The 15,694-nt window shown below is 39.9% G+C and overlaps 1 protein-coding gene across 2 annotated transcripts in view; it reads left to right on the top strand.

Annotated features, from left to right (window-relative positions):
- Positions 1 to 8,092, top strand: part of UVRAG (UV radiation resistance associated) — a 428,278-nt gene extending 420,186 nt beyond the window's left edge. For both annotated transcript variants that reach the window (XM_072610800.1, XM_072610801.1), the window contains one exon: positions 4,483 to 8,092. In XM_072610800.1, coding sequence (XP_072466901.1) covers positions 4,483 to 5,188 — 706 coding nt within the window. In that variant the 3' untranslated portion in view covers positions 5,189 to 8,092. The remainder of the gene's footprint in view (positions 1 to 4,482) is intronic.
- Positions 8,093 to 15,694: the final 7,602 nt, after the last annotated feature.

Below are 15,694 nucleotides of genomic sequence, written 5' to 3'. Positions count from 1 at the left end.
ATAGTTTTCTTAATTTTGAACCTGGTATAAATCCCACCTGGTCATAGAGCATTATCCTGGTGATAAATTGTTGTATTCTCTGCTAATATTTATTTTAAAATTTTGCCTCAGGAATTTAGGGAAATTGATCTATGATTTTCTTTCTCTGTTTTGGCTCTTCCTGGTTTAGGTATCAGTGCCATATTTGTGTCACAAAAGGAATTTGGTAGGACTCCTTCTTTGCCTGTTTTTCCAGATAGTCTATATAGTATTAGAATTAATTGTTCTTTAAATGTTTGATAGAATTCACTTATAAATCCATCAACCCTGGAGGTTTTTTCTTAGGGAATTCATTGATGACTTATTCAATTTCTTTTTTCTAAACTAGGGTTAAATATTCTATTTCCTCTTCTGTTAATCTGGGCAATTTATATTTTTGTAAATATTCAACCATTTCACTTAGATTGTCAGATTTTTTGGCATACAGTAGGGCAAAATAGCTCCTAATTATTGCTAAAGTTTGTTCTTCATTGGTGGTAAAATCACCCTTTTCATGTCTGATACTTATAATTTGGTTTCCTTTTTTTAATCAAATTAACCAAAGGTTTATTTATTTTATTGATTTTTTTTCTGTAAAACTAGCTCTTAGTTTTATTTATTAGTTCAATAGTTTTCTTACTTTCAGCTTTATTGATCTCTCCTTTAAGTTTCATAATTTCTAATTTGGGGTTTAACTGAGGATTTTAATTTGTTCTTATTTAGCTTTTCTAATTGCATGCCCAATTCATTGATCTGCACTTTCTCAATTTTGTTCCTATAAGCATTTAGAGACATAAAATTTCCCTTAAGTACTGCTTTGGTTGTATCCCATAAATTTTAGTATGGTGTCTCATTATTGTCATACTCTTTGATGAAATTATTGGTTGTGTCTATGATTTGTTGTTTGACCCACTCATTCTTTAGAATTAGATTATTTAGTTTCCAATTAATTTTTAATCTATCTTTCCATGACCCTTTATTGCATGTATTTTTAATTGCATCATGATCCAGAAAACCTTTCATTTAATATTTTTGCTTTTCTGCATTTGTTTGTGAGGTTTTTATGCCCTAATAAATACATGGTCACTTTTTGTGTAAAGACCATATACTGCTGAAAAAAAGGTATTTATTTTCCTTTCTGCCCTATTCACTTTTCCCCAGAGGTTTCTCATTCGATAACTTTTCTAAAATTCTATTCACCTCCTTAACTTCTTTTTTGTTTATTTTGTGATGAGGTTTATCTAGTTCTGAGAGGGGGAGGTTGAGATTCCCCCCCAGTATAGTTTTGCTCTGTCTTTCATCCAGTAGCTCACTTAACTTCTCTAAGAATTTGGATGCTATACCACTTGGTGCATATATGCATCATTTTCTGTGGTACGTTTTAGCAAGATGTAGTTTTTATTTCTTTCAGTTTGTTTTCTCCTTTGAGGCTTCCCATATAAGCATTTTGACATTGTTGCCCTCTTCCAAGTTTGTGTTTTGTTCTTTCCTGTCACCATAGTAGCTTTCTATGGTCAGGGCTCTTTTTTGGTTTTTGCTCATTTTTAAAAGTTGACCTCTGCTCCTAGGGTATAAAGGGCACTATCCCAAGCTCCTTGCACTAGGGGACAAGGGTCTGGTCACTGGCTTTCTGCCCTGGGGCCAGCAGCTTTCCCACTGCAGTAGGGTGACCCGGCCTATTCATGTCTGTTATGCCCTGGGGTCCGAGGCTAACAATTTGCCTGCTGCACTAGGACCATAGGCCTCACAGCTGGCCTGCTGAGCCCAGACCATGGGCCTTGGTTGTTGATCTGTGCTGTGGCTAAGAGCTTCCCACTGGTTTGCCTGGACACCATCTGCACTAGGCTGCACTCCCCTTTTACCCAAATGAGACAGACTTTTCCTGAAGTCCTTCTAAGTTATCTTGGTCTAGAAAGTTGTTTCATTCTGTCTTTTTGTGGATTCTTTTGCTCCAGAATTCCCTTAGAGGCTTGATTTAATATTTTTTCCAATGGAAACTAGGGATTACTGAGGCAACTCCCTGTCTTCTCTCTGCCATCTTAGCAGGCATGGTATTTCTACCATAGAATAATTCATTGACCATTTAACCTTAAATGTAGAAAAGGTTAGAATAATGCTTTGCAATAGTTTTGAATACATCCTGTCATTTGAGTCTTGTAGCAGGAATCCTGCAAGATGAGCAGGAAAAAGGAGAGTCACGCCTTTTTTGAACAGCAGGAGTGTACTGTGTGTGAAGAAATGCCATATGAAACAGGGCTGGGGAGAAGGAGTGTACGCAGATCACAGGAAGCCACCATTCCAACAGCAGTCATTTCTTTCTTTGTCCCATAAGCTGCAGGGGCCCCTTGAGCAGAACACTGATGTAGCCTGGAGCCCAGTTAGAGCATTCTGATGGGACTTGATCATATACACAGTGCATTCCATTTGTTGGACCGGACTTGTCATTTCAGTTGTAGAAAGCCTTGTAAAAAGACTTTCCAATTGCAGATGGGTTCCACTCTGTGATCTGATAGGCTTAGACATAAGCACATGGGCAGTGAGAAATGAAGGGATTCATCAGGCTCACACAGTCACCAAGCAATTATCTGGCTCCTCCTGTGTGCCAGCTCTTGTGCTAAGCAGTAGGAATAAAATGAAATGTAAGAAGAATCCCTGCCCTCAAGGAGCCCATAGTCTGATGTAGGAGACAACATGCAAACAACTACGTACAAATAAAATATAGGCAGCCTAATTAAAGATAATCCTAGCAGACATGCACCTGTATTCAGGAGGATGTGCAGAGGTTTCTTTGCATAAGGTAAGACTTTAGCTGGGACTTAAGAGAATCCAGGGAGGCCAAGAGGTAGAGATAAGGGAGAGAACATCAGACTGGAGAAAATGCTTAGAGTTAAGTTAGCAAGACATGGTGACACACAGCTGTGACACACAGCTGGAGACCCGAGGCTGCAGGGCCTGAGCTCATCTAGGGGTCACGCTAAGACCAACATCAATGTACTAAGGTTGGAAATAGGGCAGGGCTAAACTGCTGTGCATGTGAAACTAGGCCCAAGAGTGGCCCCAGTCCATCCAACCCAGACTGAGAGAGAAAATGATGGGCAGCAGAGGGAGAAAATAAATGCATCAAGTTAGGAGATCAGATGTCATGTTCAAGGAGCAACTCAGAGGTCAGTGTCAATGTCACAGTGTCACAGTGATGAAGAGCTACAGGATTTCATTGAATAAGGGGGCAACAGGGTCAGACTTGTGCTTCAAACCTAGATCTGCCCCACTACATGCCCAACTTGTCTATCCACTGCACTATGCTGCCTTTCACATAATGGATGCTTAATAATTTTTTTTTGGTCAAAAAGGAGAGATTCAAGTCAAAAATTGCTTAGCACAGTGCCTGGAATAATATATGTGTAAATATATACAAACATACGTATATAAAAATATTAAATATTAGCCAGTAAGTCCATTTAGAAGTCAATTACAGTGTTCCAGGTTCAAATCTCAATTTTATTTACTGTCTGGTCTTTGGCAGTGTCCCTCTCCTCCACAGACCTCAGTCTCCTTCCCTGTAAAATAGTTGGACAGGATGTTCTTCAGCCTCCCTTACAGATCTAAACACTGTAATCCTGTGAATCCATGCCTCTCCCTGCCCACACGCTCCCACCCTCTGCTCACTACCTGAATGATATACTGAGAGCATAAGTCCACTGGAAACCCGTCCAGGTTCATGGCCCTCCCCGCTCCTGTCTCCCCACCAAGAGTTCCCAGCAGCCTGTGGTGTGGCTTCTATTTCATTCTGGAGTAATCGATCACAGCTGTGGTAATTCGGGCATGCCTATTGTAAGTTCAGATGGCAAATGAAAGGCTTGGCTTGTCAGGACCAAATATGTTGTCTGTGGGTGGTGTTAATATTCTATTTTGGTTTGATTAACTAGTTTCACTGGAAAATCATTTAGAGGAGGAAGACCACTATCAGCAGGAGGCAGAAAGCAAACTGTCCCATAACTGGCACCAAAAAAAGGAAAAATAATTTGGCACACAGAGTAAAGTTTTGACAACCTATTACCTGGAGAACCTCCAAATTAAGGGCAGCAGATTGGTCTTGATTTTCCTGTGAGTACTAAAAACTGTAATTTATAGGTCTGCCTGTCTCATCCTAGGTGAGCTCTGACAACTACCCCCAGTTACAAATAAATGCACTCACACCGCTAGCACTGGTAACTATTGGAGAGGAATTTAGAGTCCCTATCATGTACTCAGATAGCTGGGAGATCATCATAGGCTCTCAGTTGAAAATTACTTCCAAGGTCTCCTCATCTAAAACCCTGTTTATCTTATCACAGGGGTAATAATGTTTGTACTACCTACCCATCAGAGCTAAAGTAAGGAAATTGCTTTGTAAACCTGAGATACAGAAATATGAATTATTACTATGAAATCAGAAGTAATGTATTATTTTTCTTTGTCTTCCAGTGACAGACATCACACCTCCAGTGCCATTCCAGTTCCAAAGAGACAAAGTTCCATATTTGGGGGTGCAGATGTTGGCTTCTCTACTGGGGTCCCATCACCAGACAAAAGTCACCGTAAACGGGCCAGTTCAGAAAATGAGAGACTCCAGTATAAAACTCCTCCTCCCAGTTACAATTCAGCATTAACCCAGCCTGTGGCCACCATTAAGACTGTTGGAGATTCCGAGAAAAAAATGGCATCTTTGTCCTCTTCCTTAGATACCTCCTTGGACTTCTCCAAAGACAATAAGAAAAAAGAAGCTGATTTTGATGATAATTTAAACAGGGGCCATGTGAATGTGAACAGTAGCCTGGAGTCACAGGAGCTGCTCCTTGGGCACTCCGGTGCAGTCAATGGAACTCTCCTTTCCAGGGAGCACAATAGCATGGCCTGCAGCGAGCAGCCAGAGGAGCTGTCTGCCACCACCAGAGGAGCTGAGCTCCACTGTGCAGTGGAACAGGCCGAAGAGATCATTGGGACAGAGGCGACGGGCTTGAGCTCAGGGGACCAGATAGAAGCGTTTAACTGCATCCCAGTGGACAGGGCCGTGGCCGTGGAGTGTGATGAGCAGGTGCTGGGGGAGTTTGAGGAGTTCTCCCGACGTATCTATGCACTGAATGAAAACGTGTCCAGCTTCCGCCGGCCACGCAAGAGCTCAGACAAGTGAGTGTGGGCAGGGAGAAGTCATTGACTGGACCAGGACAGAATGATTGATCACAAATGAAGATGAAGTTGCACTTATCCTTTGTATTAATTATGGAGCAAAATAAAACAGATTGAGTCTGTTCCTCTGATATTGGAAAGTGGACTTGGGGAAGTGAGCCAGGACATGGGGTTGGGTGTGTGAATGGGCCAGGTAGACTTATACTCTGTTTCCATATATTTGCTTTTCAAACCTTACAGTTGATTCTAGGTCAGTAGTCATTCTTTAGCTTGAAAAACCTTCTTTCTAGTTCAGGCCATGTTAGAGGTATTCATCTGCTTCTGTTACATACAATTTTGTTTTATCATTGGATGGAAGATGGTAATATATAAATCATAAAATGAATGAATATATCTTTTATTGTTTGTCACTGTTTATCTCAAGTAACACTCTCACCATGGTTCAGAAACTGAATATCTAGGACCAGGTTTATCCTGCTCTATGAAAGGTCCTTGACCCTTTGTCTGGTTGAGGATTGATCTTGATAAGTTTCGCAAACACAGGTGCACCACCCCATCAGCTTGCCTCCTTGGGATGCTGTCACTCCAGTCTTTTCAGGTGTCCAGTTATTTAAGTAAGAAACTTGAGCATGTCAGATTCTTCTGTGCTTAACAAACAACCACATCCATTCTCCACTCAATACCAGCCTCTTTAGACATGGCTCTCAACAGTTGGATTTTGTTTAATAGCAGTTGGATTTTTCTAGAATGCTGCTCAACAGAGGATTCCAAGTACCCTACAGATTTCATGATGCAATCCCATTCTTGGGCCATAGCTCTAACACTTAGAGAGTTGAATGCTGGGAGACTAAAAGCCAGGCATGCCTTTGAGAAGTTCACACAGCAGGCCAACCCCCTCAATTTGAACTCCATGTTAACTTATTGAATTCGTAGTCAGAAGGAAGAACAACCCCCCTGCCAAGTGCTGTATACAATTAAATATATGTGGCTTGCCCAGCCTTATGAATCTGAACGTTGGGAATAGCTGGATTGTGTCAAGAGATGAGGAGAAACACTGTGGATGTGTATAGAAAGACAACAGTTCTTTCCATTTAATTTAATCACTCACCATTTTTAGAGCTCAGATTCCATCCCTGCTGCTGCCTGTGCTGTATACTCAGGAATGTAGCACTAGGGTTACAGGCTCTTTACAGAGAATATAGTCATCTCACTATATATGGACCCAAACAAATAACAATGGAGTTTTCTTCCCCAAACCTGATTTTTCTTTCCAGATCTGAATTTCCTCTTCAGACCTGTATTACCTACCATGTGGTACATCCCCCATACCAGGCCAAAGGAAGCTGTGAATATGTATGATATAATGTTCTTTAAATCTCTCAGAGTTCTTACACCAATACAGAATAGCACGTATAGTATGCATTGCTTATTAGCTGCATTTTTCCCACATAACAACTTAGGCATTAACAGGCTCCAAAATCCTCATCATATTTTGTCTGAGCTCCCTTTGGATTTATAGAAAATATTAGACTAGAGTATCTCACCACCAATCATTATTTTCCATGTATCTTATCTCTCTCACAAACACACTTACACACAGCTATTTTGCAGTATTAGGCAGAGCAGATGCACAGAAATTTTAAAAGACTCCTAGGAAAAAGTTTTAACTTTATTTGAACAATCTCATGCATTCCAAATCAACTGCTGCCCTCTGGGCCTAGGGCAGAAGTCCCTTCAGTGTCTCCTGCAGAATTTTTTCAGAGGATACTACATCTTTGTTCGTTCTCATGAGGAAATAAAGAAGAGGCTAGACTCACCTGGCAGCCTCTAAAGAAGGAGTCACAACAATCCTCCACCTGAGGAGGCAGCAACCAAAATCCAGGACCATCATCTCAGAGGAAAGAACAAAATGCACACGCAGCATCTACTTCTCAAACATGGCAGTAAGTCTTTGAAGTCAGTGCCAATCCCAAAGAGTAGCTGAATACTGTGTGGGAGACCCTCCAATTAGTCCCCTAGCACCAGCGAGCCATTGGTGCCAGTGATGAGAATAGGACACAGAGAACTTGCATTCGTGGGCATTAATCTCAGGTTCCACTCAACCAAATGAAGCCCAAGTCTCTGTCATACCCTTTGTGGTCATCCTTGTTGTAGCTCTTTGCTGTTTAACCTGCTGATTTTGACCTGTGCCATATAGAGCCCTTGTGCTGAGGAGTGCCAGGTCATGGTGGAACTGGCCCCAATGCTTGGTTCACACCTTTTCAAATAATGTACACCTTACAGAACATAGTTTGAGTTTCTTTGCAGTGTCAGTTACATTTTCCCTTTAACTAGAACATTTCAGTGTCTCAGTGAACAGATTTGAGTTCATTTTTCATTGCTGTAAACTTAATTTTTCCAGTGCTTTAAATGGCCAGGGCCCAAACACTGATGAGTTCCCAGCTTTTACAGTTTTTCTTTTCAAATTTATCTTGTAAAAAAATACCAAAAAATTTAGAGTGCTTGGGTCGGGGAGGAGGAAGGGAGGGATTGAGGAGGTAATGTGGGAATTGGGGTGGAAACTATCACGTCACTATCCATTTTGAAACTGTCAAGAACCTCGCTAAATTTCCGTGAAGATTAGAACAGTTTGTGAATGTTTTCAGATCAGTACTTGGTGGTACCCCACTCCTCCCCCAACCCTTGAAATTCTGGAGGCATGTTTTTTAAGAATATTAGTTTTGGAAAACTGTATCCAGCTATATTTTTATAGCAATCCTAACAATGTCTATTTATCCTGACCTAACCAATTATTTAAATAATTTTCAAAATCATCACCAATAATAAATGGCATGTAGGAAACTTATCTGCTGGTAATTGGGAGAAAATTCAGCATCTGTATTTATAAAATAAATTTGATTAGTATTTATTTTGAGAGTGAAGTGTGTTATTTACCTCCCTCTTCCTTTTGAGTCCTGTCTTCATTGTTTTAAGTGTCTTATTAAAGCTGAACTTTTGGAGAATGTGTTCTTACTTAACAGTGGGGCAATGGCTGGCTTACAGCTTGTTTTAATTTACTTACGTTACTTTGCATCTTAAGTTTTCAATACCTTTGAGATAATCAGTCATCTTTATTTCCATGATCTGAAAATCATACACTAGAGGAACTGAAAAAGGATCTTAGGGTCATCAGTGTAATCTTCCACCCAATGCATCCCCTTCCAAGCTTCTGCTCTGACAAGGAGCTCATTCCTTAATCAAGATAGCGTCTCTGTTTTTTAAAGTAAGTTTTATTAACATCTTTTGTTTTTTATATATCATTAGTCTTCCCAATAGCCCTCCCATCCTCCATCCCAAAGAACTATCCCATATAACAAATAATATTTTTAAAGGCAAATAACAATAATAACGAAGAGGAAAAAGACAATACAACTGATCAATACACTGAAAAAGTCTAAAAACATATGCAGTGCACAACACCTGTGAACCTCCCACCTCCATGAAGGGATGAGTTGGGGGTGGCAGGGCAGAGTATCCCCTTGTTTCCTTCTAGACCTGCTTGATTTTGTAATTTTGCTACATTTAATCTTGATTTTTTTATCTTTCCATTTCCATTGTTATTACGTATGTTGTTTTCTGCATCAGCTCATGTAGGTCTTTCCATGCTTCTCTGTATTCATCACTTTCGTCACTTCTAATAGTAATATTCCATTACATTTATGTACTGCGGTTTATCAAGCCATTCCCCAATCAGTAGGCATCTACTTTGGTTCGAATTTTTAGCTGCTACAAAGTGTTGCTACGTGTATTGTGGTGTATATGGGGACTTTCTTCTTATCAATGGCTTCTTTGCAGTATGAGGCCAGTAATTGAATTTCTGGATATGGTCATTTTAGTCACTATTTACATAATTTCAAATTTCTTTCCAAATTGGTTGTACCGATTCACAGCTCTACCAATAATGCTGCTCTCGTCAGTCTTGAAGAGGACCAAAATGACATCACCATGTTGGAAGTCAAGGTACAGTGCGTCTGACTGTGGCCAATGAAACCAGTATGAGCTCAAAAGGTTCTACTGCAGGTCTGTATGAGCATATGCATTAGTTTACCTGTCATTTCACAACTCTCCATTATTAATTTTTTGTCATCTTTGCCAATTTTCAGAGTGTGCGGTTAAACTTCAGGGTTATTTTGATCTGCATTTCTCTTACTGTTAGTGATTTGGAACTTTCATGTGGTTATTAATACTTTGCAAGGCTTCTTTGGAGAAGTAAATCTTTGAGCACTATCTATTGGAAAAAGCAATTCTATTTTTTTTTTAACATCTCTGTCAAGAAATTACTTCTTTACATTAAACAGAAATCTGCTTCTTAGTCTTCCCTCCTATTCCTGCCTTTTTAAAAATTATTTTTAAGAGGGTTTTTTTGTCCCTGATAAAATACAAACAAAAAATCCTGTTTATATGTGGCACTTTAAAATTTACAAATCAGTTCACTCACAGCCTTGTAAATTAGGTAGGCTCAGAAAGGTTGAATAAGTTAACTTGCCTAGGGTCCCAGAGCTAGAAACTCTCAGCCACCATTCACACTCCAGTCTTCTAGATTCATGTTCACCATGTTTCATGCCACATTTCCTCATTTAATATATCTACTCCCCATTCCTCTTCAAAATCCTCTTGGTATTTGGAAATAATGATCATGTCCCTCTTGTTTCCTTCAGACTAAATATCCCCTCTTCCTTCAATGCTCAAATGTTGCTTTTGCGTCTTCATCCCAGGCTACCTCCTCTGAAAATGCTCTGGATTGTCAGTGCCTCTCCAAAAATATAGCCCCCAAACTGGACATAATACTCCACATGAGGAGGCCCTACCAGGGTAGAAAACAGGAACTGTCAGCTCCCTATGTTAGACCTTGCTTCATGTAGTCTTGTATTAGCTATCCAGCCACATCCCCCATCTTATACTCATGTGGTTGATTTGTTTGAAACCAAGTGAAGGAATTTACATTTTTTCTCTGTATGATTTCTTTTTATATTGAACCCCTCAATAATATTAACAAAGAGAGCACGTCACCCAGATACATGCAAATCTCAGTAGGCTATCTGTCAATGTAGTGCTCCCTCCCAGTGTGCCCTCTAGACTTATACTCTCACTTGAGGTTGGGGCCCCAGGAGGGGGCTGACTGAGGGCCTCGGTTTCTGGTACTGTCTTTTGTGATCCACCTCTGGATCCAATAAGCAGTCGTACGTATAGCCAGAACAATAGTCATAAGCAATTATTTGTAGTTATTGACCCCCTCCCCCAAAAATGTCAGGGTCTGTGGAGAAGTGAGCCCAGTTATAAAGGTAGTGAGGAACACATGTAGAGAACACATTGCAAAGAAGTTACCCCTGATTTTGCTCCTTTCCTGGACAGTTCTTAATGTTCCCCTTAGGCCTCCAAGAAATTAGTGCCTCTGTAGAGTCCATAAGTAATGGTTACCTCTGATCCCTGAAGCTGCCTTTCCTCGGGTGACTCTCACTGCTGTCTGGATGGGTTGGCCCTCTCTGATCCCAGGTGGTTACACTATCTCCTGCTATTGGTCCATTTTTTCTGGTCATGAAATGGGGAGAAAGAAAGGCACATTCCTCTTTTCCTCCTCACAAGCCATTCCTTCTCAGAGGTTTAGCTGAAATCCCCGATCTAGAGTCCTCTGAATTTGAACTCCAACACTGACAGTTTGATTCTGAACTGACTTTGCTAGTTTTACGTATAGTCCAAGGGGTGTGACAGTCTTTTCAGTCAATCGTATTTCCTATATAGTTTCATCTTTTACCCAATGGCCAAAACCCTATAATCCTTTCAAATAGATTAAGAGCTTATTCAGACCTAGTTTATACTTTGATTCAATTTGAGGTTTCTGAATCTTCTAAAATTATATTAATCATTATATTAATATATGATATATTAATCTTCTATAATTAATTCTTAAATCTTCTATCATTATATTAATTGGAAGTAGAACGCCACCTTTATACCACTACCCTGTCAGGATGAGAGGCTGGGTGTAATATGGACTTAATGAGATTTCTGCTTCTTACCACCTTTCAAGAATTACATCATCTCGCTGTGTCCTAGTTTCCTTATCTCTAACATGGGAATAATAGTATCCTGTGCAATAGAAAGATCATAGTGTAATGAAAAATGGGAAACCTGGTTCTCACTCCATCTCCGCCACTAATTTGCTGTGTGACCTGAGCAAGTCACTTCCTTCCCTAGGCCTCAGTTTCTCCATCTGTAAAGTATGGCGTGTAGCTGTCAGAGTTCCTTTATATTGTGTCCTTTTTTATTGGATGTAGAACTGAATGGAGATAATCTAATCCAAACCTACAGTCTTGCAAATGAGGAAGCTTAAGTCCAGCGACTTGCCCAAGATTGCCCAGGTAACAGTGATAGTAATAATGATCGACATTTGTATAGTTTTAAGGTTTACAAAAAACTTTACAGAGATTCTCATTTGATCCTCAGAAGTTCTGTGAGATACTTACTACAAATATTCTTATGTACAAGTTACTGTTAAGTAAGTTATGACTGAGTTATTGTTGAGAAAAGTAACAGGTCACATAGCTACTAAGAAACAAAGCCTGGATTTGAACCCATGATCCCCTGAATCCAAATCCAGGAATTTTTTCTTTATCAGTGAATGAGCTGTGCCTTATTACCCAATGAATAGGCTTAATCATTATATGCCTTTCCCCCTCTATTCATTGCATCAGGTCTCTAAGTACCATTCTTAGAAGTAATTGCCAATTTGATATTATAAAGCATTTGAAAATAATAAAATATTTCTTATTCTGAATGAACTCCATTCTTCCAAAAACTCCCATCTTAATCTCATTTAATGAAGTTAACTGAGTCAAGAAGCATTTATTAAGTACCTAAGTACATATCAGGCACCCCTAGGAGCTGGGGGATAAAAAGAAAGACAAAAGAAAGTCCCTATTCTAAAGGAAGGTCCAGGTATGGGGGGAGGGTTCATGGATTGGACTACTGGCCATTCCTCTTTCAAAAGAAATCCCCCCGAGGTGGAATGGACACATTGTCAGTCCCACTCTGGATTAAATGAGCTCCAGTCTTGTGTTTTCAACACCCCACTGGACAGCCACTCGAATGCCCCTCTGACATCTTAAATTATATGTCCAAAATTGAACTCATTTCTCCTCCCAACTTTCCTGTCTATCAACACCACCATTCTCTCAGTCAGTCAGATACAAAGCTTCAAAGTTATTTTTGACTCTTACCTCTCTTTCACACCACACATCCAAATAATTACTGAGTGCTGTTGTTTTCATCACTGTAATATAGTTCATGACACTTTCAATACCCATCCTCACTTTTGAACTTGTAGCAGCTTATCCTCATTTTTGGCCCTAGAAGTACCAGATCTCAAACTGTACTACGAAGCAGCAGTCACCAAAATGACTTGATCCTGGTTAAAAAATGTGAGAATCAATGGACCACCCAATTAGGTGCACAAGATGCATAAATCCAAAGACCTCAGCTCCTGAGATAAGAACTCACTGTTCAACAAAAGACTTGAGAAAACCAGAAAGTAATCTGACAGATAGTAATTTTAGACCAACACCTCATACCATATACCAAGAGAATCAGATATCGGAGTTATCAGAGAAGCAAGGAAAAAAATTTCATGTTGGATCTATAGATAGAAAATAAGTTCATGGCCAAATGAGATAGAGAGAATCATGTAAGATAAAAAGGACAGATCTGATTATATAAAATCAAAACTCTGCATAAGAAAACCAATGCAGCAAATAATAAAAATGAAACCATTAACTGGGGAGAATTATCTTTGCAGAAAAGTCTCACTGATAAAGGACACGTTTCCAAAATATGAAAGGAATTGATTCAAATTTATAAGACTGAGAGCTATTTCCCAGTTGGTAAATGGTTAAAGTACATAAATAAGGAGTCTTTAAAGGAAGTAATCAAGGCCATCAACAACCACATGAAAAATCATTAATAAATAGAGAAATGAAAGCAACTCTGGGGTTTGACCTCACATCCATCAGATTGGCAAAGATGAGCACAGTCAAAAGAAATGAAGAAAACCACACATTACTGTACTATTCATGGAGATGTGAATTGTTCCAGCAATTCTAGTAACAATTTTGGAACCATACTCCAAAAGCAAACTATACAGACTATTTAACCCAGTGTTACTGCTTCTAAGCCTATACCCCCAAAAGACTGAAGAAACAGAAAAAGGATCATACGTACAAATATATTTATAGCAGCTCTTTTGTAGTGGCAAAGAACTGGAAACTAAAGGGGCGCTCATCACGTGGAAAATGATTGAATAAATTGTGGTATGTGTATGCAATAAAATACCATTACACCATAAAAAGGAATGAAAAGGACAGATTCAGAGAAACCAGAGACTTGTATGAACTGGTGAAGAGTGAAATGAACAGAAGGAAGAGAATTTATACGATAACATTGTAACACAAACAACTTTGAAGGACCTTAGAACTCTGATCAATATAATCACCAACCACCATTCCAGAGAACTGAATATGAAGCATACTATTTAGCCCCTGACAGAAGTGATGGATTCAAGATGCAGAGTGAGACATACATTTTTCAACATGGCCAAAGGGATTATTTTTCTTGACTATATCTATTGGTTTACAAGGGTTCTGTTTTTCTTTTCTTTTCCCCAATGGGAGAGAGAGAGAAAATATATACTTATTAACTGGAAAAAAGATAAAATAAATAAAAGTTACATTAAAAAGCATTCAAGTTGTTACATAAGTCTCCAGGGTACCCTTGATCAAAACCTTTACTCTCAATAAATCTCTAAGATTCCTCCTCTAGAAAATGAGAGGGTTAGACTAGATGATCTCTAAGACCTCTTCAACTGCTTAGAACATTTTATGTTTCTAAGATCTTTTCTGTATCTAATATTCTATGTTCTAAGGTCCCTTTTAGCTTTGACATTCCATGAATTATATTCTAAGGTCCCTTCCAGCTTTAAAATTCTATGTGTTTTGAGCCCCATGCCAGATCTGACATTCTGTGTTCTAAGGCCCCTCCCAGCTCTAACATTCTGTATTCAAAAGTTTCTCCTGGGTCTGACATTCCTGGTTCCAAGGCCCTCCTGGCTCTGACCCTCTGTGTCCTGAAGCCTCTTCCAGTTCCCTTACATCATGGGATGGATTTACTCCTTGGCCTCACATTTCAAAATAGGTATTAGTCTTTAGACTGACATCAGCGCCAGCTTCCACTACCATCTCCTCACCTGGGCTGTTGGCAGGGCCACAAACTGACCGTCAATGTTCACACTCCACAAACAGTTTTGTTACCAGACTTCTAATCCCCTCCCTGAGTGGGAATATGAGTTATTCTAGCCACAGGCAGGTGAACTAAGTCTGGAAAACACTGCCCATCTATTGCCCCCTTTTCCTCTTGTTTTCTTAAGCAACAGATGTCTGAAAATGTCTACTCCTCTGGCCCCTGAAGCAACCTCATTTCGGGAAAAGCTCTGGATGGAGTGCCAAGATGCCTGGATTGTAGTACTCTACCACTAACTCACTGCTGTGACCTTGAGCAAGGCATGCCACTTACCAGGTCTCAGTTTCCTCCTATTTGAGATGGGGTTAATAAAATAAGTGCTCTCTTCCTCACATGAACTGGCTGCAGGATCAGATGAGATTCCAGATGGGAAAACACTTTTTTAAAAAATGTCTTGTCATCTTTTGTTTTAGCATCCACCTGCATTTCCTAGTATATCCCTTTGTCCCTCCCGGAGAGCCATCCCTTATGACCAAGAGAGGCAGAGGCAGAAACAGTTCTGCAAAGTTTACCAACCCATGAAGCAAGTCCAGAGGTATCTATAGTGTTCTGTACTCATCATGCCCCACCATGGCAAAGAAGGGAAGGAACTGCCTGCTCCTATTTCTTTGAGGCCAAGCTTGATCATTATCAAGTTCACAGGTTGCTTCGTTGTTGTCCTTTTTATTTCCATGGTCACAGTCATCTCACATATTATTTTCCTGATGCTGCTTATTTCTTCTATTTTCATCAGTTTGTGTAAGGGTGAGGCACTTTTCAGACTTGAGATCATTGATGTAAGGGGCTGTTGTTATTATCTCCATATGGACCAAAGGCAAATCACTTCTTTCTGACCTATGTTCTCTTCTATAAATGGGAAAGAAAAGAATTCCTGCCCAGGAAATTTCTTTGCAGTGGTAGTGGATTATGATGACTGTGACTCAACTTTACTTTCCCCTACTCTTCACTCTAGTCAGGATAGGCCAGGTCCCTGAAGCAGTCACTTCCCCTTCTGCACCTTTGCCTTCCCGTACCCTTGTATGTCCTTGCTCCTGGTATCTGGGTCCTCCAAGACGAAGCCCCATGTCCACCTGGACTTAGAATAATAACTCATATATCTCTCTCAGTCCCCCACGCTCCTAATGCTGGTGCCTTCCCTCTGAGTTTCCCTTCAGAGTCTCCTGTCTGTATCTCACTTGTACGT

Source organism: Notamacropus eugenii, chromosome 5 (genome assembly GCF_028372415.1).
Source record: "Notamacropus eugenii isolate mMacEug1 chromosome 5, mMacEug1.pri_v2, whole genome shotgun sequence".
In the NCBI taxonomy this organism is placed as follows: Eukaryota; Metazoa; Chordata; class Mammalia; order Diprotodontia; family Macropodidae; genus Notamacropus; species Notamacropus eugenii.
Note: the sequence above shows the minus strand (reverse complement) of the source record. Positions and strands in the feature narration are given on the sequence as shown.